Raw genomic sequence first — 25,127 nt, 5'->3', positions numbered from 1 at the left:
ATTGCTAGATTTTTATGAGGATAAGCTGGAGAAGTAGCACAGTGTCAAATACAAGCAGTTTCCTTCAAGCTAGTTGAGTCAACCATACAAAAAGATGCTAATTTTTGAATAAAGGTGCAAGCACTTGAAATTAAATTGTAGATCCTAATTGTATTCTTGTTTCAGTCWTGTGACATTTCCACTGAGACACGATGAAAGTGTCTACGACACTTTCATATATAGTATATAAGCCTGATTAATTCACTTCAGTTTCTGTGCTTGCTCCTGGAAGAGCTTAACTGGGATTTTGTTGGGAGTCTCCTACCTTCCTGTAGATCTCGGGTTGGTAACAAAGCTTCCTATACAGTAATGTTATCCCATGATTCCTCTCCACTTTTTTTCCATTAATTGGCATTAACTCTTCCTCTTTACAAGTTCTTTCAGTAGCAATTTGAAAGTTACCTCCTCCATCACTCCAAGATAGTGATTCTCCTGCTATCTTCTCCCAGCCCCAAATCAAAGGAATAAAAGGATCGTGTTTAATTSTGGACTGCCTTCACTTCCCCGATTTCACACCCTACTTACTCAGTGTGACACTGAGAGATTTAACATGTCCTGAATTAGAGGAAACAGCTCAGTCTTGCAGCAGTCTTGAGGTGACAGCATGCCAAAAATATGTCACTCTTTGCTTAGACTGTCCCGAGTTAGTGTATCATCATGTTATGATCCTTTACCCCCCTTTTTTTTTCCAAGTTGTTTTAGGGAAAACTTTAACAAGAACATGTTACTGCAAGCTAAATTTTTCCCTAGGTTGACTTTGCATTGAAACCATTGATACTCACCTGTGCCAGTTTCACATTTTACATGGTGTTTCAAATTGTTTCTCTTGTGTTTCCTTAAATATTTTCATTTTATCATGGGCAGATGATCCATGGTTTTATCTGACAGTGGTGTGCCTGTTGTCTTACTGTAGCTTCTATGAGTCATTTAAATATATTAAATATTTTTTCAGACCTGTCATTCTAAAAACTAGGGTATCTTCAGGTTTTCTTTTCCTTAAGCAACTAAAAGTTGTCATTATTAGTAATCTTTCTCTTATGTACACTTTTGATCTTTGGTGGAGAACTGACATCATGCCCCCAAGTGGATGATTTCTTCTCAATTCCTTAAGCTATTAATTAATATTTGTACACCTTATTATTCAGTACTAGCAGTGTACTCTGTTGTTACACAAGAAGCTGAAAAGATAAAACATGTTAGGAGACCAGCATTCACATCACATTTTAAAGATGATTATTTTTTCCTCACTGATGTTACTGTGGTCAGTTTTCTCCCAGGTTATATAACAGTATAATAGAGAAGGCATTTGACCAATATGAATTAATGTTTGAAGCCCCTTGGAGGGGGGAAGGAAACAGCCAGCCTTTAAGAATGATCTGAATGAGGAAGGAGATGATCTCTATATCCTACGGATAAAGATACTTTTTCCAAAATACAGAGCAGCACAAAAAAAGTTGCAGAGGCTGGAATGGTAACTGGAAACAATAATCTTGTCTTCATGTCATCTTCTTGGAAAGAATTAATACTAAAAGAGCTAAAGAGAATAGTGGAGGATCTGAGGGCATTTACCCTGAGGAAAGAGTTTACTGGGAATTATACTCATTACTTACCAGAAATTACCGGTATCAATGTAATCACTGTGGAACTCATTGACACAAGAAGTGTTTATGAGCTTTGGAGGAACCATGGAGCTGATACGTGCAGTGCAGTGCTTTTTCCTTTAATTGAAGTCTAGCAGCCTCATTCTGGTAAAAGTGTATGTTAACTGTAAGATGTTGTCCAATTGTAAGTGCAAAACTTATGAAAATATTTGCCATCATAGTCTTTTACTTGATAGATGCACATAGAGGTATGAAGCTACCGATTACCAGGTGGCATTACAGTAGCTAAAGTGCTACTGAAAGGTCAACAGGAGAGTGCTGGTTTCTTGTGTTCTTGAAATGCAATAGGCTGGTGATAATCACAGTATTGCATTGCATCTTCTGAAGACATCATGAGTAATAATCAGAAGTAATGGGATATGACTAAAATTGGAATATTTTTGTCGAAACTTTTTTTAAAAGCGTGACTTTAATAGATGACTTCAACTGGCTAGTGTGTTTCAGAAGGAGATTTTCAGGAAAGTGACATTGGCACCATTAGTTTAAAAAAAGTCACCTGTGTTACTCTTTAACAGTAAATATTCAACTCTAAATGCACAAATACTTAATGACATCCTTCAGCTTGGTTGGTAATAAGTACTACTTAACTCCTGGACTGAGAAAGCAGCACTTTAAATATCCTTCTAGATAAATTGTAACATTCGAAGTTTAGGTAGTTTGTGACTGTATTTAGTGCTGTACACTGGAGCTGCTGTACGTGCCTGAAAGAGCGTGGCTCCCAACAGGAAGGGCTACTGTCACAAGGAGCAGCTCAAAGGGGAAGTTTGGGAGCAAATGTGCTTCCTGCTTGAGAGTAAAGTTGAGATTGTTTGAGTTAGCAGCTCAGGGTAGGAAGAAACTCCCCCTGTATGCTTTTTCAATAATAAATACATATTAAGTGTGCCAGTGTCATGCTTGGACCCTGCTTGTGTGCTAACCCAGAAAAATAAGATCACAAGATCATGCTACAGAGGGTAACATTTGTGTGTATATATATATTAAAATATTAATGTAATATCTAAATTTATCATGTAACTAGTGATTATGGAAGAGTTCAGCTATTTACTTTCACAAAGAGCAAGGGAAGTGTCACAAATTTGCATATCAGAAGTACCTGCATGTGTAAGAAGTTACTGATGGTACTAATTGAGTGGTGAAGCTTGATAGGGTCTAGTATTTGGTTGCCATGGCTATAAACGTTCATGGGGAAAATGCATGGAATGCAGGAATTTAACTCTGAATTAAACAGTAAAGTTTTATTCCAAGGTTTTAATTGAAACTATCTCTTTCTAAAAGATGAGTTATAAATCAAACAAAAGTTTTGAATTTGAGATATGAATTACTGGGAAAGATTTTATGGCTTGTTTCAAGCGGGAGTGAGGACTAAATGAACACTGATCTGCTGCAATTTGAATTTGAAATCATCCCTTTTTTAATGTAATAGTCTAGTGAACAGTGTTATTTTGTGTCTAAGGCAGTAGTATTTCTTCTTACAGGCTACCATATAGATATAAATCTCATGTATATGTGTAAGGTTCTGGTCTTTACCTGAAGTTGGTGGTACCCAGTTATTTCTGTAAGAAAATTTTTAGAAGAGGGCGTTCAATTTACTAGAAAAGTAAAATCTTACAGTCTTCAAACACTGATAGAGTTACAGGTGGCTTTATTTAGTGAGTGTGGGAACTCAGCCACTTTACAGAAATGTAAGTCTTTGTATTTGTGATATACATATACATGAAAACAATATACATAGCATACATCAGATGAATTCCACAAATTGTTTTTGTGTTGTTCTACTGAAACTTGGAAAAAGTTATATGACTTAAGTTCTTTTTACAGGTACTAAGTCTTTGAACAAGTTCTTGTTTTCAACAAGTGTTATGGACAACATTAAAAAAGTAGATAACAACCCTAATAATGATGGAGTTCTACTTAGAATGGGCCTCAACGATAACAAAGCTGGAATGCAAGGTTTGGATAAAGAGAAAATCAATAAAATCATCATGGAGGCTAGCAAGGTTGGTTTGTTTGCTTTTTTTTTCTTGTGCTTTGTCTGTTACACAGCATCAACAGGCCCCCTTCTTCACTTCCCCAAATTTTCTCCCTCCACTGTGTAAAAGGAGGGCAACTTCTCAGTAGAAATCAATGTCTGAGGAGGAGGGAGTGAGACTCCAGGTTAGAGCGCCAAATCAAGGTTGAGTTCATCCACTGAGTTGATGAAAGAAGTGAACTGAATGGGTCCTTAAGAGCTCACCTTGTTACATGAGACAGTGCACATGTAGCATTGCACCATGCTGAGGTAGAAGGCTTCAGCTTCCCTAAGACTCTTGCTTTGCCTCTTTCCATTCCGTTTGACCACTCCATCTTTAATCAGTCCAGCAGATCTGTATCTATTTGTCACCTTAATAAGAGTAGTAAGATTAATATGACCAGATTTTTTTAATACTGTTCCAGTAGAATTCCTGTGTGCTTACCATCTGTCTTGTCTTTTCCCTCTTGGTATTCAAGGAGAGGTGTCCAGGAGGGTGTAACTTTGGTTGCAAGGATCCATAGAGGAGGCTAGAAATCCACAAGGCATTGAAATATTAGTCCTCTCACTCATTTTTGGAGGATCTTCAAATAAAGGTGTATAAGGATAACACTTTGAGCTGCCTCTTGTTCTTGTTACTTTTTCTTGCAAAAGCATGTATTTCATTTGATGTCACTATGGCCATAGGTGATTTACTTAGATAGCCTTGTGAATTCTGTGTGACTACTATTGCTCTGTGGTAAACTTTGGTGCGGTAGAAAAAAATCTGATTTACAAACAGCTGTTCTATGGCAAACTTTTTTTTTGCTTGTGCTTGCACTATTTTGGTGATACTTGTATGATATTAAGACTAATTTATTGGATGTTTTTTCTCCTTTGCTTGTTGTTTTTTCAAAGCTTAGTGCTTTGTCAAACCTATCCCTAATAATGGTATTTGAAGAATTTATTCTTGTGGAACAGCTGCTGTTTCATCTCCTGTTTTGAGATATAATGAGGTGTAAGATGGACTTTCAAATCTGAAGACATACAGTCTTCTATCTGTAAGAATGTATTTGTGTTAAATAAAGCAAGAGAAAATAATATCAGGGTATCTCCAGAAGTCTGAAAGGAAGCTCTATTTTTTCTTAAACCTTTCTTCCTTTTTCACTCCTTTCAAAACTACACCTACACACACTACCCACTGTTCTATTGCAATAAGATCCTATAATATTTCAACAGTGCAAATGTGAAATACTGCAAGAATCATTAAAAAATAGATAAATAACAATCTTAAATATTGAGTTGATTGCCACACTAGCACTTTAGTARTAACTTCTCTCAACTAGACTCAAAAAGTAATGTTTGTTTGCAAAGGGGAGAAAAGATGAAATGCATGTCTTGATATTGAAAGAAAACATACTCTAATGTCTTCTAATCAGTGTTTTCCTCTAAGCAATGAGATGTGGTGTGTTATAATCTTTCCACTAATCCTTTATATCATTGCTATAAAAGTGCTTTAAAAGCAATTGCTTTAAAAGGATATTTTTGCTTTTCAAATAAATGCTTGGTTCTTATATGACTGTTGCTAAATTCTTGGCCTCAGTACCATTGTCTGGTAGTCAAAGAGTTTGAACTGAAAATTTGTCCACTCTCCAATTTTATCAGCTGGCACAAGAAATGATATTACCTCTCGCTACGAGTGTTGCTTATCTTATAAACTAAATAGATGATGTGTGAAAAATATTTTTTCTCAGCTTTGAATTTTCTGGTTTTTCATTTCAGAGTAGTTCCTCTTTTCTTTTGTTATAAGTCAGGAAAGGAAGTCACAATACATCTTCTCTACACCATTGTCATCCTTGTATACTTCACTTATGTCTCCTTTTATTCATTCCTTTTCTTGAAGAAGCAATTACAAACTGGCAGATGAGAGGGTTTTTTCATGCCCGTTTACTACTTACCTTTTTCTAAGTAGCTTTTATTTCTGCAATATCCTTCAAGATATCCTTCATGATTAGTAAAGTATTCAGCATTCTACGTGGATTTGACTTTTATGATACCATTATTTATTTCCATATAGATTCAACTGTATGGGAATGTGGTGAAACAATTATTTTGTTTTATACCTGCTATCTTGGGGATAATGCAAAGAACAGTTTGACATTTATTTACCGTTTTTAATTGTTTTCTGTAAACATAACAAGTTTTCTGAATAGTCTCCCAAACTCTTGAGTGGATCTGAGAAGGAAGAGTGCTAAATTTGTGTCATTTGAGAAGCACTGTCAGTCTCTCTTGTTTCAGTTTTATAAAAATCCAAAATATTAGAAAACGTTACTGTATTTTAGGTTGTCTGTATTTAAATTTGATAATTCTAAGTCTTTTTAAATAATTGTTATTAAAATGTTCAATTTAAAGTATAGAAATGTTTAGCTGTTTATCGGAAAAGATAAATGAATAAAAACCTTAGTGTTTTTGCAATTTTCTTGCAGGGTTCTAGATTTTATGAAAATGAACTTAAAAAAGATAAGCAAGTTAACCAACGAATTGAAAAAATGATGCAGCTAAAAGAGAAAATTACGAGCCAACATCTTTTGAAAGCACAGCTGCAGGTACTAATCTTGTAAAGACTATTAAGAGTAGATGGAGAATAATAAATATTTCAGTGTGGTTTACATTAAATTCTCGTGCTGAGCACAATGCTAACCAGTAATTTGGTGTTAGTCATGTGAGTAGAAGTCTGTACAATGTTTTGGTGATGTAAGCTTATTATAAATTTGCTAGAAGAAAACTAAATATATTTTAAAGTGTATCTGAAATGTTTTCTATATACAGAAATGAAGCAAAGTAATTCCTATTCTTTTAAGTCTGAACAATTTAAAAGGATATTATTGTGGTTTGTGAAAATTTTTATTAAGTATTTTGTTAGTAAGTATCATAAGCTTACTCCCCTATATTTATATATATATATATATATATATATATATATATATATATTTGTACTAAAAGGCCTGCAATGGGATGGGAGGGAGTCGGAGTTGTAAACTCTTCTGCAGCTAATTTATTCCTTATTTATGGTATTAATGAAAAAAATTATCACAGTAAGCAGTCGTAAGAAGTATAACTCTTGCTGAACTTGAATGATGAAGAGAATATTTCTCTTCAGACACTACAGTGATATATAATATCCTAAATAGTACTACGTATTAAAGCTTGTTAAAAGAAAACTGCAATATTAAGGTTCTACACTAAACATTCTTAAGCACAACAGAATTCAGGTTGCTTGTACAGGCTTAATTTGTTTCCTTTGTTGTTCATACTGTGATTCAGTCTTTAATTACATGATTGTGTGCATTTTTTCCTTAACGGGATTCCTGCTTCATTCAGTGCACAGTGTGTTCACTAAATAAGCAATTATTCAGTATCTGCTCTTGTCCTCATTGTTCAATGGGTAGCCTCAAGCCTTGTTTCTTATACACTGGGCTAATACAGTTTTGAGTGCAGGATTATTGACTTCCTCACAGGCTTTACTCTGTTGTACACCACATAGTGTGAATTCTTTAAAAGTTCTAGCAATACTCCTGCAAAGTAAAGTGATATTCTTGTTTTGCAGAAAGAACTGAGGCAAATAAAGATTAAATGTATCCATTAATTTTGGATGCTGCTATGAGGCTTACAGGTCCTGAGTTTTGGTGTACAATCTTTATTTGTATATTACAGATCTGCAAATCACTTCCATAAATTAGTCAGTGTCTCGAATTGGGGCCCAGAAAAGCTTGCAATTACTGTGTACCTTCAAAAAGTTTGTTATAATCTCGCATACCTCAACTGTTTTTGTTCATCTTTAACATGAATGAGTTAGGAAGTCTCTGCCTGTCAGTTTTCTGACTTTTCTGTGGTATCATCATTTAGCCATGAAATCTCTACTTCTGTTTTCAGCTTTCTTCAATGCAGATCTCTCTTTTTACAGAGAACAGTTGTATAAAATGAATGAAGCAGATCCTATAAAAATAGTGTATGATTGTACCATACATTCTTCTATTACAAATATATGAAAGCCAGCAAATTTGAATTGCTTAGACAACTTAAATGCTATCTTCTTCTGAACTTGTTTCTTTGATCTTGCCACACTGTCTTTTCTTTGGATTTTTTTAAATGAAATTTCATTTCAAAGAAAATTGCAAAAGAGTGAAAATCTTTGCCCTACTAGAACCTGCATTTCAAGGCTTAGATTTGAAATCTATGTGCCACTTGCTCAAATAGCAGTGTCCTTTAGTTTCAGTGGAGTAACTACTATCTCAGCTGCCATCCTGCATGAGAACAGTCATTAGAAGGGGATTAGAGTTACACTTTTTTTGACAGTTCAGATTTCAGATCTTTGCTGGCAACCAAGCTGTAAAACATTTGGAAATCCTGCACTTTGTTCCGCTCTTTGTAGGTGAATGTACTCTAGTCTGTGGTTTTTGTTACCAAGTATCTTCATCCCAAGTTCTGACCCCCTTTTTCTCCTTCCTCTCCTTCCTTTGAATCTATCCTATCCTAAATCTTTCCCTCTTTGTCACACGTGCCCAGATTACTATTAATCTTTCCAAAGCAATCCCAGTCTTTACCCCAAGGTGCCTCATTTAAGTCCTCATCTCCTGGCCCAGTTGGTCTTTCTCTCTTACTGTCTAGGGTCATAAATGCTTCCCCCGTTCCTTGTCACATACCCTTCAGATACTCTTCCCCAGTGTATTATCTCCACTGTTAACGTTTGAAGTCTGATTTGTCCTTTAAGTATGTGATTTGTATTGTTTAGTCAGCTTCTCTAGGTTTCTTAGATACAGGTTCAACTCTCATTGTGGTCTGTCTTTCTTTATTGTCCCTGTCTATCAAATTCTTCCTCTTTTCAGTACTACCTTTTAATGTACCATGAGGGAATCTGTTCTTTTCCTGAAGTTTGTAAGTGAGAGATGTTCTGGAAGTAAAAAGGTATACATATATCTGCTTCCATTAACACTACAAGTTTCTATCTTCAGATCAAGTCTTCCTGGTTTGTAAGATGGTTAGAGGCAGAGATACGACTTCTTAAGTTGACAGTTAATGCAAGTGCCGTAATGTCAACTAAAAACCCCATGATGTTACTGGATTTATTGGACAAAATCCTGATTGCATGTTGGAAACAATAATGTAAACAAAACAGAATCTGCAACATCATGCTCTCTTTCTCAATACTGGAACGTGTGTGTGCCAAGATACCTTTGATGGTATTTTAGGAAAACTAAAATGTCTGTTAATATTTTTACCGTTTTCTTTAAAAAGCCCTCTTTGCAGAATACCATTTACCACCATTAGTTTTGTAAATGTTAGCTATTAGAAGGTAAATCTTTTAAAAGCTGCCATTTCCATGTTAATTTTTCTTTTTTTAATGAAMTGAAAGGTAAAAAGCTGTTTTGGAGTTTTCTTAATGAATGTCATTGTCTTTATTATAAGGCAAAGGGAATTTTGTGTGTGTGAGTGTATACACACACATACGTATATGTGTATGTATATATATAAAATGTATATGTATGCATATATGTATATATGTGTATATATATGCACACACACACGTATATATACCCTGTACAGTATCATGTAGTTTTTTTATTTTTGAGAAATTACAATAATAGGCCTTACTACTTAGAGTGCAATTGCTTGAAGTGCAACAGAAGTTATAATACTTTAAAATGTATCCAGCTGCTACCAGATTTGCAAAGTGTTCTATGATGTTTGCTATTTTTATCCATATGGATTTTATTCAGATTTTCCTGGGATACATTTTTCCTCTGTAAATAATTACTGTAATCTTATTAAGCAGTATCAGTGTTTGGTCTCTCTCCACCCTGTCAGACGGTTTTACAAGGATAAAAGATTTTTGTATAAATTTTTCATATCTTTCTTTGAAAGAGTAATGTTTTAATGCAATTTAAGATGGAAAACTTACATTTTTACATGGGATAAGAAACAATGCAAGGTTACTCTTTAGATTGTCTAAAAATAGGTACAAACAAAATTAAATTTCTCAACAATAAGACTTCTCAGCCTGACTTGCCTCTAAGAAACTGTTCTATGACTTTCTTTATCTTACTAGGGAAGCATAGGTGTGTAAGACTCTTAAAGTAAGTCTGCATGTATTTATTTTGGCATATTACTTTTCTTTTTCTATTTGAGGAGTTAAATTTTTATATTTCTGATCAGTTTAATGTAATTTTACTTTTTTAAGGTTACATTAACTAATCGGTAAGCATCATTTTAGACATACATCTGGGAAGAAAAAGCAAAAGAAAATCTTATAAATATGATAAACCAAAATAAAAATTAAGTTATGTAACTGGAGAAGCAAGAGAGAATATTCTTGAAAGTAATTAAGTAATTTGAATTTGAGAATAACCTGCAAATGACTTGTAAAATATAATATTTAAAAAAAGAACGTAAAGACGTCCTTTTGTGGATGATAGAGGGAGTTAACCCTTACTACATTAATAGCATAATGCAAATAAGCTTAGTCCAGAAGAATTTAAATGTAACAATCTGTTCTATGTAACTTTTCCGCTATTTCTTTGGTTGCTGTTTTAATGGCTTGCCTGCAGCACTTTCTCCTTGTAGCCCTAAATTTGTCCAAACCGTTTTGCCAAGCACAGTAAACTCGGGGAACATACTCTGTTTTTCTTTATGGAGTAGCCTAATTTGAGGACCCATTCTAGCCTTTCTACGCTTGGAGCAAACCAAGAAAAAGGGTTAATAAATCATTACTCAGATGCAGCACTCTTTGTTCACCTATCTTTGTTCAAATATCTTCGTCTCTAAGGACGTTTCTTTGGGTTAGTTTTTCATTTTTTTAATAACCAACTCTGTTCAGAGGGGAAAAAAAGAGAAGCCATGTTTAAGTAACTGTGCAAATTGCACACAAATATTTTTCTTCAGGACCCAGTGCAATGAAGCCGGAGATGCTTCTGCACTGGTACCTTGATGTCATATGTATGTGAGTGTCCTTGTACTTGCAAGCAAAGTGAAACTTAAGTTGCATTTCTTTACATGTATTTCTTGAGCTCTTTAATACCTGAAGCTTGCTGATCTTTTTTTTTTTTTTTTTTTTTTCCCCTAACAGCAACAGCCTTTTGCTGTGTAAATAGAGGTTAGCATAGTGATCATTGATAGCACTTCCTTTCTTTCTTTCTTTCTTTCTTTTTTCCCCTTTTCTTTGAGATTTGCTTCTCTTGTTTCCAAAATGGTGTGTGCTATTGACCATATACTTGTCTTAAATCAGTAATTTAAAAATCTAAAAAATTGCCTGTTAAGTAATGCAGTCATGCTTACTAATGAAACTCGCAGTTCATGCTTCATATTTGAAGGATACTTGAGAAACAAACACAGCATCTGCAAGCCTTTTTGTAAAGGAATGCAAACAAATTAAGAAGCACAATCAAGAAAATATTTTGTGGTGAGAACTGTGTGCCTGGCCTCTGCCTTCGACCATGGTAGAGCTGAACGAGCAGAGTACTGCTCAGTGTACAGGGAGATACAGCTTGTTGAGGGAGGAAGATATGTCTTTAACACGTAAGAGAAACTCACTCCTTTCCATATATGCACTTCTTGTCAAAGTCACCTTGCAGTTTTGCTAGCAATCCACCTTTATAGGATATGTGTTCTCATAATGGATATTGAGGCATATTAAGAAGGGAGTAACAGTAATATACTAAGCAGGACAGGGACCTGTTTGTTTCTGAGACCTACTTATTTGTGATAGGACAAGATAGATGGATCTGCCCTTTGAATTGTTGGTCTCCTTTTTACCTGCCTAAGCCAGTTTTCTGAAGTGTGATAACTTCAATTAGGAGTGTTGGAAATTTACACTCTAGCTTGTTTTATTTTGTTTCAATAACCTGTGTCACATTAGCTAAAGCTGTGTCTTCAGTGGATTTTACTAGGCTTCTGTCTGAATCAAGTCATGTATGGTTTTTTTTTATTTTTTTCTGTCCCACAAAGTTCTAAGGGAAGCTGCAGACACTGGATATGTGTAAAGCAATCTGGTTTTTGAACTTAAAAAGCTATGCAATTAGTTCCCACTCTCCCTCTCCCTGACTTGCATACAACTTATCAGAAAAATAAGATGAAAGGACAAATTATTTCAGTTGAACAAATCTATAATTGTATTTTCTTCAGTGTTACTTGTTGTAACTCAGTAAACCTCTAGAAGGAACCTTTGTCCTTTCTACCAAAACTCGTTCCACATTGATAGTGTTTGTGAGAAATRTTTTGTGTCAGTGAAACTTGCACGGATTTTTACTGAATATTACACCATTGTTGAAGCCTCCTTGACTGAAACAAGCATTTACAGGGAAGAATATTGTTTTTCCCTATTTTTTCTTAATTCATTTCTAGTTCAAGATTCCAACACTTAGGTGTTTTTGCAAGGGAACTTTCTGAAATGCTGTACATACATGCAGTTCTTAAAAGAAGAATAGATTGCTAAATTGTATAGTAATGGCAGTTCTTAAAGACCAGAAGAATTTAAATGTAACCATCAGTATATGTATATTCTATTGTTTTCTCAGCCTTTTGCTGTAGGGTCTAGTGCAAGCAGGAGTCTGATAGTGAAGGAACTGAGGGTTAAAGGAAAAGGCTGTACCAATTTTTGTCACCACTTAGGAAGATGGCATGTAATAGCAGCATTCTAACAGGTACAGCCAAACAAGATTTGCTGCTTGTATATCTTGGTGTTTCATATATCTGAAGTGGGATACAGATTTGTTCAGCGTATCACGAGGACCTCAGTATAGATGCATATCAATGCATTTAAAGATATCTAGTAAAAAGAATTTGAGTGTCAGTACATACCAGGTATAAACGGTGAATGACTATGCATGAATGAACAAAACTTTTTTTTATTACTTTTTAGAACTTTTGCTGCAGTTGTGTTCTCTCAGAGAATGAGCTGCATCAGAAACTGTGTGTGTGTGTGTGTGTGTGTTTGTGTTTAACTATGTGCCAGATACTTTCAAGTTTTTGGTACCATCTATACTAATGCACTTCTGCCAGGTTAACAGGTTTCTAATTATTGGTTGTATACACTGTTCAGGTGGACAAACTTGTGATGGAACTGGAACAGAGCCGTAACCTTAGCTGTACTATTGTACACATTGACATGGATGCCTTCTATGCAGCTGTAGAAATGCGAGACAATCCAGAGCTGAAGGAAAAACCTATAGCAGTGGGATCAATGAGTATGTTGGTAAGGCCAAATGTCAAGCTAGTACAGAAATCATAAACTTGAAGAAAAATAAAACACATAATAGCATAACATAATGATACTGTTACAAAGATGATTTTTATTGAGTGTGTGTGGGAAAAATAACAATAGAGAAAACATCTATTCATATACTGTATAAGTTTGGATTTTATTTTTCAGGGAAGTGTAGCGATGAAATTTTAAAAGCTTAAATAGGCTGAAAGGGAGGAAAAAAACCTTGCATATTAAACCTCAGCTGCATCAGTCCTTTCTGTGTGGAGCTTTGCGGTTAGATTGTTGAAAACTAAACCTATTTTTTCTCTCCTAAGTCCACCTCGAATTACCATGCTAGGAGATTTGGTGTACGTGCAGCCATGCCTGGGTTTATTGCTAAGAAGCTATGCCCACATCTAACTATAGTGCCGTTAAACTTTGAAAAATATGGGAAAGTGAGTAAAGAGGTAAGTCTGAAAGAAGTACTCTCTAATAAAAAGTCAGTGTGCTTTGTTTTAGACCTTATGAATATATCAGTTTTAAATAACATGAAAAGTTGTAGTTTTAATGTTAAACTCTTCAGTGACATGGCTTTTAATATAAATTAGATGGAACATTGTGCTTTTTGGCAAGGAGCTGAAAAAGAGTTATATTCGTCCATACTATAATTTTAATGAAGTCAGTAGTGATGCTGGTAGAGGTTTTCAAAACTATGTATTGAACTAGTAATACTAATTGACCCCTATTGTACTCCTCTTCAAAACCATGGAGCATAATCCCGTTATTAGGAAGCTACAACTACATATGAAACTTGGAGATAATTGTTTCATATGAAGCATGATAATCATTTGCAGTGCTAATTACTGGAAAGAGAAGTAAGGCATGGTAGTGAGTTCCAAATGAAGATGGATTTGTTTTAAAAAGAGGGATTGAAATAAAGTGCAAATAGTTAGGAGGGAAAGAAATTACATCTTTATCCAAGGAAGTGATTTTACTTAGCAGCAGGAGAAATACTTTTTTTTTTTTTTTTTTTTAAGAAAAGAAAAAGTGTTTTGTAGATCTTAAATCAAACTTATGCATGGTACAACTCTGTTGTCTTCAGTAAAATTATGCCAACACTGCTTTTTTAAAGCATGATTTTTTTTCACATGGATAAAAATAAGCTAATCACTAATTTTGATTGAATTTAAAYTTACTCACTTCTGCTTTAAGTAAATATATAAAAGTATTTCAGAATGGCTTTGAACTTGTTAGGGATCTCAGATTACATTATATGTATTTCATTTGTTATTTCAGATAAGAGGAAAAGTGTTAAAGGTGCAGATTGATTGGTTTTATATTTATACTTTCCTCTTGGGATTAGAGTTGAAAATATTTTGATGTATTTYATTTTGTCATCGAAATCTGTGCAGCGAATCCTATCTTTAATCAGTTTTTGAAAGATAAATTACATGTGACAAAATATGGCCATTTGTTTTAAGATGTTATGTTTTGGGAGGATGCAGCTATCATTAAAGAATTCTGATAAGTTTTGCCTGTTGGTCCTGATCAATTCTCTAAACTATCCCCAAACTGTTGTCTATTACTTTAGTTTGATTGTAACTAAAGCTTAGTTTTTCTTAAATTATCTGTCCAATGCACAGTGCAAGAAAGCCCCTTCACATCATGTGCTCATTCCAGAGTTCTAACACATTCCCAGATCCCCAGTGTTTTGCTCATGAGGTTGCTGCAGCGTCTCTGAACCTAGTGTCTGCGGGGTCATTATACACTCATCTTAGTCACCTCTACAGTAAAAGATGTTGCTCAAAACCCCTGCTTAACTCTTACTTACTACTGATATCTTACTACTTGTGAGAATCAGCACTATAAATTTGCATTGAAAGTAAAATATTTGTTCTACAAATGTCTTAAGTATTGCTTGGTCATTTTGAAGCTTCAGAGCACCTTAGTTCACCTGATAATTGTGTGTTTAGTTCTGCTGTTACAGCAAAAAGCTTCAAACATTCAATCTATGTTTATTAAGGTTAGAGAAATATTGGCTGAATATGATCCCAATTTTATGCCTATGGGCCTAGATGAAGCCTATCTGAATATAACAGAGTACTTGGAGGAAAGATTGAACTGGCCTGAAGATAAGAGAAGGTGGTACTTTAACACAGGAAGCACTGCAGAGAATGGTAAGCTGATTATTGTAATTTCGTGCACATAATGTATACATCAAATAAACTGCACCAATTTAAAAGTTCAAGTACTTAAATACAAGTCCTCAGGTAATTTATACTCCTATATGTTCTCTGCCTGTTTTTTCTATAGGTTACACGTTAACTTTCTCTACTACTCACCCATGCATAAAAGGTGTGCTGCTGATGAATCAGAGTTGAGGGAATATTCTTTTCTTTTAACTTGTGAATGATTACCTGTGAAAAATGGTGCTAGGTTTGTTAATCCCAATTGAAAGTTTTAGATATGTATTTTGCATTTACAATTCAACATGTTAATTGTACAAGTGAGTAGTAATAACTTTATGACTTAAAAAGGTGGTAGAATAAATAAATGTTAAGGTAAAGTTACTGATATTTTAAAGGGTATTTCCTAGTGGTGCAGTAAGTCCTGTATAGCAGGAACATGAGAAATTACCTTGGAAAGACAGTGTACATAAGCTCTATTAATATGGCTGTTTCACAAGAATAAAAATATATTAAAAAAGTGAGCTTTGCAACAGTACAGTTATGATTAAAATATGACTGCTTTTCATTTGACTCTAGAAGGTGTAGTTGGAACCACACCCACAGCTGTTTGCACAGTTGAGACAAATATAAAAGGAGGAGTCATGCTAATGCTCGATGTACAAACCAAAACATTCATATTCTCAGTATTCAAAAATGACTGAAGTAGCCTTTGAAATAGCCAAGAGGATAATCGAGGATACATTATACTGAAAAATTAGTAAAACAAAAAGAAACAAACTGATATTTTCTTTACAAAGGAAGTGTCATTGATGTGTAGTGACATGTCTCTTCTGCTTTTTTTCAAGTCTATGTTCTTTTGAAAGACAAACAGTCAGCATGTGAACCTGTAATAGGAAAGTGCTTGTAGAATTAGATACAAGACTGCTGATTTTACAAACTCTGTGATGACTGCAGGCACAAATAAGCTCCCGAGGCTGGCTATTTTAGAACCAGATATTCTAGAACCTTAATTTTCTTGGAGAACATTGGGGGAAAAAAAAAAAAAGGCGCTTCTCTGAAGGATTTCTACTTCTGCAAAAAAGGGGACCCTCTGTCCTTCACTCTAATATGAAACAAAAATAATGCAAAAAGCTTGACATTATTCTGCTGTTACAGCAACAGGGTTTAAACCTTGATGTTTTTCTGGAAGTAAAGTCCAGTCTCCTAGTCAATTCTTCTTACTACAATTTGGGATTGATTTTAGATTAGAACAAAGCAGTTGTGGCTCCCCTTTCTTGAAAAAAAAAAGGAATGCAATTATTTTAGGTAAATAATTACATACTTTTTAAAATACAAACTGAAAAAGTGAAATTGCTGTTCAACTCTTCAGTCACTGCAGAAGGCAGTCAATAAAATATACATTGTATATAGATTAATTAATTGTGAATTCTTTTATAACATAGATAAACAGGATACAAATATTTCTGCCAAACTCGGCTTAAATGAAGATGCATTCTCTTCTTCACCACTGCTGTTTGAAGACAACACGTCTCTGACAGATGGCCACCCTGAACAAAGAGGTCCATCAGCAGTGAATTCAGTTGTCTTTGGAACTTCTGCAGAGGAAGTTGTGAAGGAAATTCGCTTTAGAATTGAACAGAAAACTAGACTGACTGCTAGTGCAGGTATTCAGACATGAATGATAATGCTTTGTAGTACCATGATGTCTTCCACACACAAATCTCAGAGGGTACTACGGGTATAAGAAATCAGCATTACCACAGCATTCTTTGCTGCAAAGTAGTATGCCCTGTTTGTAGGTCTGTAAAGACTGACTTTCAGGTCTCTCAAGAAATGTTATAGGAATCAAATGCAGTTATGCATATATATTATAAAAGCTTTCTTAGTATTTGCAGTGGCTTATGGCATTAGCAAAAAGAATGATATAATTGAGTTTTTCTTTCTTTTTGAAATAGAAGCAACGTGGAAGAATGACCGGGGCTCAGGTGCTAGTCTTAACATTGATGACACTTAACACTTGCTTTAGTGCCTCATGTAGATTGTTTTTGTAAGTCTGTGGTCATAGAGAAATCTGTTACTGGCTGCTGTTAGTTTGAATTCTATATAGTTAAATATTCTAATGCTCCACACTATTCCTTGATTATGCCAGTATTAACGTTCATTAAAATGTCAGCTCTCTGAGAAGCATCAAAGTTAATAAGCTATTTACCAGCTTTTTAATATTTATCTTTCAAGTTTTAGATCTTTAACTCTGTGCAACGTACCTGTAAGTTTCAACTGGTCTGATGATGTCTGGATTAGCTCCTTAGAAAAGAATAAATTCATAGCCACTTAGTTTGGATGTTGTCCTTGTGGCTTTGTGATCCAGGTCAGTGAGTCATCAGGGAGTGCTGAGCTTTACGAAGCAGATGTGGAAGAATGGGCAGCCAAGAAGTAGTCAGGGAAATGTCAAATGTAAGCAGAGGTAAAGGAGCTGCTAACAGAAAGAGGCAGCATATAATATATCATGGGTGATAGCAAAATAAGATTTTTGTTCTACTGAAGTTTTGTCTTCCTAAGGATGAGCTACTGTTTAGAGAATAGACATAGCTCTCATAAGTGCATCAGGGATTTTTATACCCAAGAGTGAAAAACAGAAAACTGAAAAATACTGATAAGCAGTAATAAATAGAATTATTTATACCATTTTGACTAATAAATTACAGCAGTAATTTATTAAGTAAATCAAAAATTAGATCACTTGGAGTGCAGAGCAGAATAATTCTATTTGTCTGTTAGTAACTATTTTTAAAAATTTACTTTGATGGAAAAGTCCCCTCCCCACCAAATGACATCAGTGAAATATTTGTCTTTTAATACTAAATAACTACATAGTAGTGATAGTCCCCAGAAGAATTTAGTTTGGTACGTTTTGTCAAAATTAATTTAGTCCTTTTGCTGAAATGTGATTAAGAAATATCTCCTTTAGATTAGAATTCATTGTAAGTATTGTAAACATTTCCTTTCTGCTACTATAATTATTGCTATCATGAAATTGTTCAGTTATGTAACTGATGTTATTTTTTAAACATGTGGTATTTAACCTCTAWTGACTGGTTAGTGTTGTGTTACCCTGACTGTCTCAAAATAGTCGGTACACTTCATCTGGTGCATTGATTATATTTAAGCTGCCATATGTATTTATATGCTTAAGTTCTTGCATGTCTATTACAAACATTTCTGCAGAATTATAACTGATGATAACTAAATTTGTTATCTCCTCCTTTTCTTTAAGTTTAGTCTTTGCCAAATGTGTAGGTTACACTTGCACCTTTAGGTCTTGGACAACTGAAATCAAAGATTGTCATGTATTTTAAATAAAGTGTGTTTATTGCTTATTTGTTTGTTTTAAGGAATAGCTCCAAATACAATGTTAGCAAAAATGTGCAGTGATCAGAATAAACCTAATGGACAGTACAGAATCGCACCTGAGAGACAAGCTGTGCTAGACTTCGTGAAAGACTTGCCTATTAGGAAGGTAAAACAAACAAACAAACAAACAAACGTGACATTTACTTTTTATGGTTTTATACAATCATGTATGTTTTTTATGCTCTAAAAGCAAGATTTTTACTGAAGAAATGTACCTTTCTTTAGGTAATTTGCCCAGTAATGATTGATGTAAATTGTGTGATGTTGAATCTACAAACACGAAGTTTCCAGTTTATTAATGCTTACTCTTTTTTAGGTGCCAGGTATAGGAAAAGTAACAGAGAAGATGTTAAAAGCCCTTGGAATTGTGACTTGCTCAGAACTTTATCAACAGAGGGCACTGCTTTCTCTTCTTTTTTCAGAAGCATCTTGGCATAATTTCTTGGATATCTCCCTTGGTTTGGGCTCAACACATTTGGAAAAGTATGTTTTAGGAGTTTTTTAATGCATTTACGGTTTGCTAAATGCTTTCTTGTGTGAGTTGCATACAATACATTTTAAGACACATCTTACTGTTAAATCCTCAGAATGCAAATTTGGCTCATTTAATGTATATTTTTTGATAGTTTTGTGGCTATGCCAATGTTGTTAGTATGATTATAGGTACRATACAAAACTTTTTAATATTTAGTCATTATGTGTAACAGCCATGTCTAATATGTGAAATCCAAAAAGTCTGTCGGAGAAGTTGTGCGTAAGTGTACATCAAGAAATTAAGTTAGTATTGTTTAGGATAACCTCATAATTACTGAAATAACTAATGACAAATCAATTTTTTATCATAATGAGAGATCCTAAGAGCAACTTTTGTTGCTCTCGATTGTTATTATATGATTGTAACATTCACATTGATGTCTGATCTTCTTCATACTTCTATTGGAAGTAAGTCAAGTATCTGACTTCAATTCTGTGTCTCCCTTCATGTTTATGTGCGTATTAAATAACATAAATAACAATTTGTGAATTTGTTGCACTTAGAACTGAAGATGTTTATATCCCTCTTTGTGTCTGTTCCTTGAAGGTGTACTACTCGGGTATCAGAATGCATTTTAGCCTCCTACTTGAAAGGGGGAAAATGATTCTTATTAGCAAATACATCTTTTCAATAATATACATCACTTCTAAGTCTGCCCTGAGCACAAATGTGTAACTCTGTCTTGTTCTTCAAACAAGCAAGCAAAAATTTTTCTGTCTTAAGTAAACAAGAATCCTAATTATGATTCTGAGCCCTTACTTTTAGGCTCTTCCTTAAATATTGCTTATAGGTAGCTTTCAAAAGTGTTGAAATTCTATTTAAAAATAATTTGAGATTTTGGTTTGGTTTCATTAGGAGTTAGGTTCCAAAGTGTCTTTAAGTTCTTCAGAAAAACCTATTCCATATTATTTCCATTACTTCTCTGACAAGAATTGATCTTCCGTTTTTCATTTGACTTCAAAATAATATGTGCAGTCAGGATTTCGGCTAACACAGGCCACTAATGTACTTCCACAAGTCTAATGGGTTTTTCTTTTCCTTTTTGGAAGTTTTAACTTGAAACAAAATATGCAGTAAGGTTTATTTTGTAAAGGGGACTTGTCAAAAGGTAAAATGGGATTGTCCTAATACTTGTTTCTATTCTGATAATGCAATCTTATTTAAAAAATGGTGGCTTTTCTTCCTTTGTTTACACTATTTAGGTGTTGTGTAGTCTGGGAAATCTCGTAATATGTTTAAAAAAATAATAGAAATATTTAAAAACATTTTCCCCTTCATCTTTTGAATTGTATTGTCTAAGAAATTGATTTTTTTTCCCACCAACTTGATTTCAGTGATTTTTAAGGTCAAGAAAGCAAGCCTGTAACATGTCTGATTCATCAGTAAATATTTCATTTTATGGTCATTGTCTTTGACCAGCTTTTTTTAGGAAAATGTGAGCATAATAAATTTGTTACTTCTTGTACTTATAAACAGAAAAAGAACTTGAAAAGAAAATCTGGGGAACACCTTTTATAAAGAAGAATTGTAAAAGGATGCTCAGTCGAAAGAACAAATCAAATGCGAGGAAAAAAAAACTGTACATCCCCTTTAAAAAGTCTAAGTCTAAGAAARCAAGTAAACTAATTGCTCAGATCAATCCGTTAGGAGACAATCCTAAACGTTCATAGTGTGTTTAGGATTTTTATTGAAGTACTTCATGGTACATAGCATGGTAAGACAGTACAGGAATTGTAGTTTTGTTAGTTTTTACCTTAACAGACTTCTAATAATGCAGAAGGCTGACTAATTTTACAAAATTTAAGTTTTTATTGACATCTGTGATTATTCTATGATTCTGCTTCACCTATAGTAGGTTAAGTTTCATGAAGAAATACAGTTTCCTTTTTGCACTCTCTTAAGTTTGATACATAAGATTTGTAGAAAAAGCTAACATCCCGATTATAGAAAAGGTTGCTGTTGCTTATCGAGACACAATTGATTGACTCAGAGTTCATTAAAAGGACAATAATTCTAAGTAAAGTGAGTGTATAAAATATTTTTTCTTTTTAAAGGGATGGAGAAAGAAAAAGTATGAGCACTGAAAGGTATGCCTTTTTAATATTGAAAAGATTACCTTAATCACTTACTTAGTACAAGGTAGTGTGAAAATTTTTTAGTCAAATAACTTCACTATATCTCTCCCTGTGTTAAAAATTACTTGCATGTTAATTGCATGTTAATTGCATGTACAGTAAGTTCAGTATGTCAGATTATTAAATTGAGATTTTTTTCCCCTTTAGAATTTTATAGTTATTCCTGTCTATTTATCTCTTCTGTTTTCTCATTATCTGCTTCTCCTAATGCCTGATGCATCAAAATGGTCTTTAAGTCATAATATATGGTGGGAATATAAGGATTTGAATTCTTTTTTTGTATTTTAGCTTAATGACTTTAACGTGTTCCAGGTTTTAACTATTGTTGTTCTTGTTCTGATTGCATTCTAAAGGAATGTCTACAGTCCTAAGATCATAGAACATATTTCTAGGGAAACCTGAAAACTCCTGTAGATCAGCTATTTCACTGCTTCGTTGTCTTTGCAATTAGGATAAATCTGCTTAACTGGTATATGATTTGGAGCACACTTGCTGCAAGTTAAGTCAGTTATGTTAAGCCCTAGTTGATCTGAGGGATAATTTCTTTCCTTCTTCCTTGCAAAACCTTTTTGTATACTTAAGACTGTTATATAGCACTCACCCCTTGTCTTTTCTATGTTACCACCTGATTTAGTGAGTCCAGGCTATCAATACAAAATAGTTGTATTAGTTTCTGTGCATGATATGTACTCTTTAGTATACAGTTGACAGATATGTCACATTGGCTCACAAAGGGCTTTATATAATGACAGAAAACCTCAAAGTGTATATAGTTTTTTGGCATGTTTCTATTTTTTGCCAAGATAAGTGCATTGTGTGTGTCTTCTGTGATGAAGTTTTGCCAAGATATTTTTCTGAGTTACCAGCCACTTTCTTATGTTTTGTCTTTCATTTCCCGGCGTATGTTTTCCCAGTTGGCATAGTCCTGTATAATCTTATGCTTGAGATCATAGATACATTTTCACAACCTTAGTGAATCATCTTGAAAGTTTCCCTGTCTTTTCCCCATGTATTCTTGCTTAGTCTCTCCTTCAATTTTTTCAAAGAGAAATTCAGGAAAACCTGATACCTTCTTTTCCCTGTTGTTGTTTCTTATCTGCTTCTTCTGATGCAACAATAGTTGTGGGCAGCCCAAATAAGCTCCAGAAGGTTTGGAGAGCCTTTTCAGAGCTGAGAAATACAGAGCTGTAGTCTTGTGCTGGTTTGGAGGCAGATGGATAATCTGTTTTTCTTCCCTTCATCTCCCCTTCCTAAAGGAGATGGGTTTAGACCAGTGAGGTAGATGAGCTGCTGAAGTTATATGATTAATTGTATGGGCAGAAGAGATGAGCCTGCAATAGCACTCTCTATCCTGTCCCTTCCAAAGCTACTGCTTTTACAGCTTCCCAATTACTGCAGCGTTGACATGCTGCCAATATAGCACTAGCTGGATAATTTATAACAGTTGGATAATGTTATAGGACCCACAGTAAAATGTTCATCCTTTGTTATTCTGACAGCCTACAACCATTCTTAGGGGAATGTGAATCATAATAGGGGGATGGCTTTTCAATACAGTCAGGTAAACCTGAATGTTACTTAGAGATGTGAAATCCACAAGTTTAGGGACCTCACATTCCTAAATACAAAGGCTGGCGTGAAACAATAGGTCTCTGAGACCTTCCCAAAAGCATCTGGCAGCCATAAGCTTTGCTACCAGCTTCCCTTAAAAACACTGCTGGCTAGTGGTTACCTTTCCTCTCCAGTTATTACTGAAAGGCAGATACACACCAACAAACAAACAAACAACAAAACCACCTGTCATTCCCTGCTAAGGAGCTCTCAGGAAGACAGTTAGCATTCTTTTGGGCAGAAAGCTAGTTTTTCCTCCTCTGAGGCTAGCCTAATTATCCTAGCTGGCAACCTTTTTCTTAGCATTTGCCTTATTTATTTCTGCTGCTTGGCTCAGAAGTTGACTTTCTAATTCTTTCTTTCTTCTGATGTTACACAGCACTGTACAAAGGAGATCATGTACAAATGTTTTGGCTGGCTCCATGAATTCAGTTGCCGATAGTATTCTCTCATGTAAATATTTAGGCATTAATGAGTTTAAATCTGCTACATCTTCAAATACTGCCTGAGAAGTTGAAATGTCAAATTATTTGGAGGAGTTTGTGATCTTTTTTGAAATACGTGCATGTGCATAGATCTTTCTGTATAATATTCATGTTAATATTCATTCTCTTTTTGAAGTCAACACTTAAACCCATACAACCTTCTTCTGATGCACTTTTGCTAAAGTGATAAAAAAATATATTTAGATAGCAGTCACTGAACAAATTTTAAGATTCATACTGAAAAAATCTTATCGTTATCTTAGAACGTTCAGTGAAATTAACACAGCAGAAGATCAGTACAGCTTGTGTCAAGAACTTTGCAGAGACTTGGCTCAAGAGTTACAGAAAGAGGGACTTAAGGTATTTATGTTATTCTTTATTTACTTGCAGAAAGACAGCACTTGGCATTCAAGTTTATTAAATGCAGTGTTAGTGCAAATGCTTTCAGCAGTATCCTACCCTGCATTCTGTTTTCAAAAGATTCCATTCTTTAATTTGCACATGATTTAGACAGAAATTTGATTTTGCACTGATGGCTGTTTAATAATAACTTGATGAATTAGTTTATTTTTTCATGAATATTTGGCATATAAGACATTTTATGCTAAAAAGCAGTATTAATAAACAGAGCTGAGGAAAAGAGCGGACTGTCTAGGACCTGTGCTTTAATCAATTATAAAATTCTAATGCGTTTAGAGGACTGTATTTTGTCAGGTATTCACAGAGGATCCAGTTGATAGCCCATAGTGTAGTTCTAAAAAGTTAGTGTGTCCTATGCTTGCTGAAAAGTTGTTTGTACCATCTAATGGTATGAATAATATAAACACCCTCGTATTTCTTCTCCCCCAATTTCTGTTTATTCTTTGGAAAGAATAGTTCATATTTTCTATGGAGGTCTTCATGGTAAAGCAAGGAATAACATTCAAGACCTAAAAGAATTCTGATTAGCCCTCTTCAGCCATAAAAAGTTGTCTGAAAAGATGACAGGTAGAAGGGGAAATCACTGACTGTGAAGGACAAGGGGTAAACTTTTGAAAGCACCAGAGCAAGCCATTTATTTATGTTTGGATGGACGTGCTAAGTGACACAAATGGTTTTGAAAGTGTTTCCAAGGGGTTTATATTTGAAGAAAAAGATGGCAACCACTTTTAGATTAGCAGATTACTGATTTTGGGAATTATTGTGCAGTTACTGAATTGCATGTAGGTATTTACATACATAAGTGCTGTGTATTGTTGTGATAGTACCATGCAGGTGGAAGTTTTCACCAGACTCTTCACTGGATATCACCTAAGGATGCTTATTCATTTTGCTAGCAAGGTTGAGGTAACTGGTGCTTAAAGTTCTCAAGTCAGGAAATGTATTTCTGATAGGGAGGGGCAGAAGTTGTGGCTGCAGCCAGAGCATGAAATGTATTGACTGTACACTGTTGGCAGATGGTCTGCTGGGGACTATAGCTGAATGTACCAGTTTAGAGAGTTTGACTTTGGCAGCAGTTTAAGAGTAAGTGCAGAGTTTTATAGACAAGTCCTTGGCAATGCCCCTTGCCATACCCATAGTCTTGACTATGGCTTTAATGCCTTTATACAGAAGCTACATAAGAATTGTTTCTGTGGTGTATGTTTGACTTTCTTTTGTAGGGTAAAACTGTTACCCTGAAGCTGAAGAACGTGAACTTTGAAGTAAAAACAAGAGCTTCAACTGTGCCATCTTCTGTTTCTACTGAGGAGGAAATATATGCTGTTGCTAAAGATTTGTTAGGAACAGAAATTGATGCCGTTTCTCCTCATCCTTTACGGATAAGACTTATGGGTATGCTATTTCAAACTTTTTCAT

General features: G+C 34.5%; 1 protein-coding gene across 3 annotated transcripts in view; it reads left to right on the top strand.

Moving 5' to 3' along the window:
* Positions 1 to 25,127, top strand: part of POLK (DNA polymerase kappa) — a 35,875-nt gene that overhangs the window by 5,649 nt on the left and 5,099 nt on the right. For 2 of the 3 annotated variants that reach the window (XM_085321983.1, XM_085321984.1), the window contains exons 3-13: positions 3,519 to 3,697; positions 6,174 to 6,293; positions 12,782 to 12,934; positions 13,261 to 13,392; positions 14,949 to 15,102; positions 16,557 to 16,778; positions 18,507 to 18,631; positions 18,842 to 19,008; positions 21,115 to 21,147; positions 23,555 to 23,651; positions 24,932 to 25,103. In XM_085321983.1, the coding sequence (XP_085178109.1) occupies positions 3,560 to 3,697; positions 6,174 to 6,293; positions 12,782 to 12,934; positions 13,261 to 13,392; positions 14,949 to 15,102; positions 16,557 to 16,778; positions 18,507 to 18,631; positions 18,842 to 19,008; positions 21,115 to 21,147; positions 23,555 to 23,651; positions 24,932 to 25,103 (1,513 nt within the window). In that variant the 5' untranslated portion in view covers positions 3,519 to 3,559. Of the gene's footprint in view, positions 1 to 3,518; positions 3,698 to 4,187; positions 4,305 to 6,173; positions 6,294 to 12,781; positions 12,935 to 13,260; positions 13,393 to 14,948; positions 15,103 to 16,556; positions 16,779 to 18,506; positions 18,632 to 18,841; positions 19,009 to 21,114; positions 21,148 to 23,554; positions 23,652 to 24,931; positions 25,104 to 25,127 lie in introns of those variants that run through there. The other variant, XM_085321985.1, reaches the window with a different exon arrangement.

Source organism: Rhea americana, unplaced genomic scaffold, assembly GCF_003343005.1.
Source record: "Rhea americana isolate MKP2758 unplaced genomic scaffold, rheAme1 scaffold_74, whole genome shotgun sequence".
Classification (NCBI taxonomy): domain Eukaryota; kingdom Metazoa; phylum Chordata; class Aves; order Rheiformes; family Rheidae; genus Rhea; species Rhea americana.
This window is presented reverse-complemented; position numbering and strand designations above follow the sequence as displayed.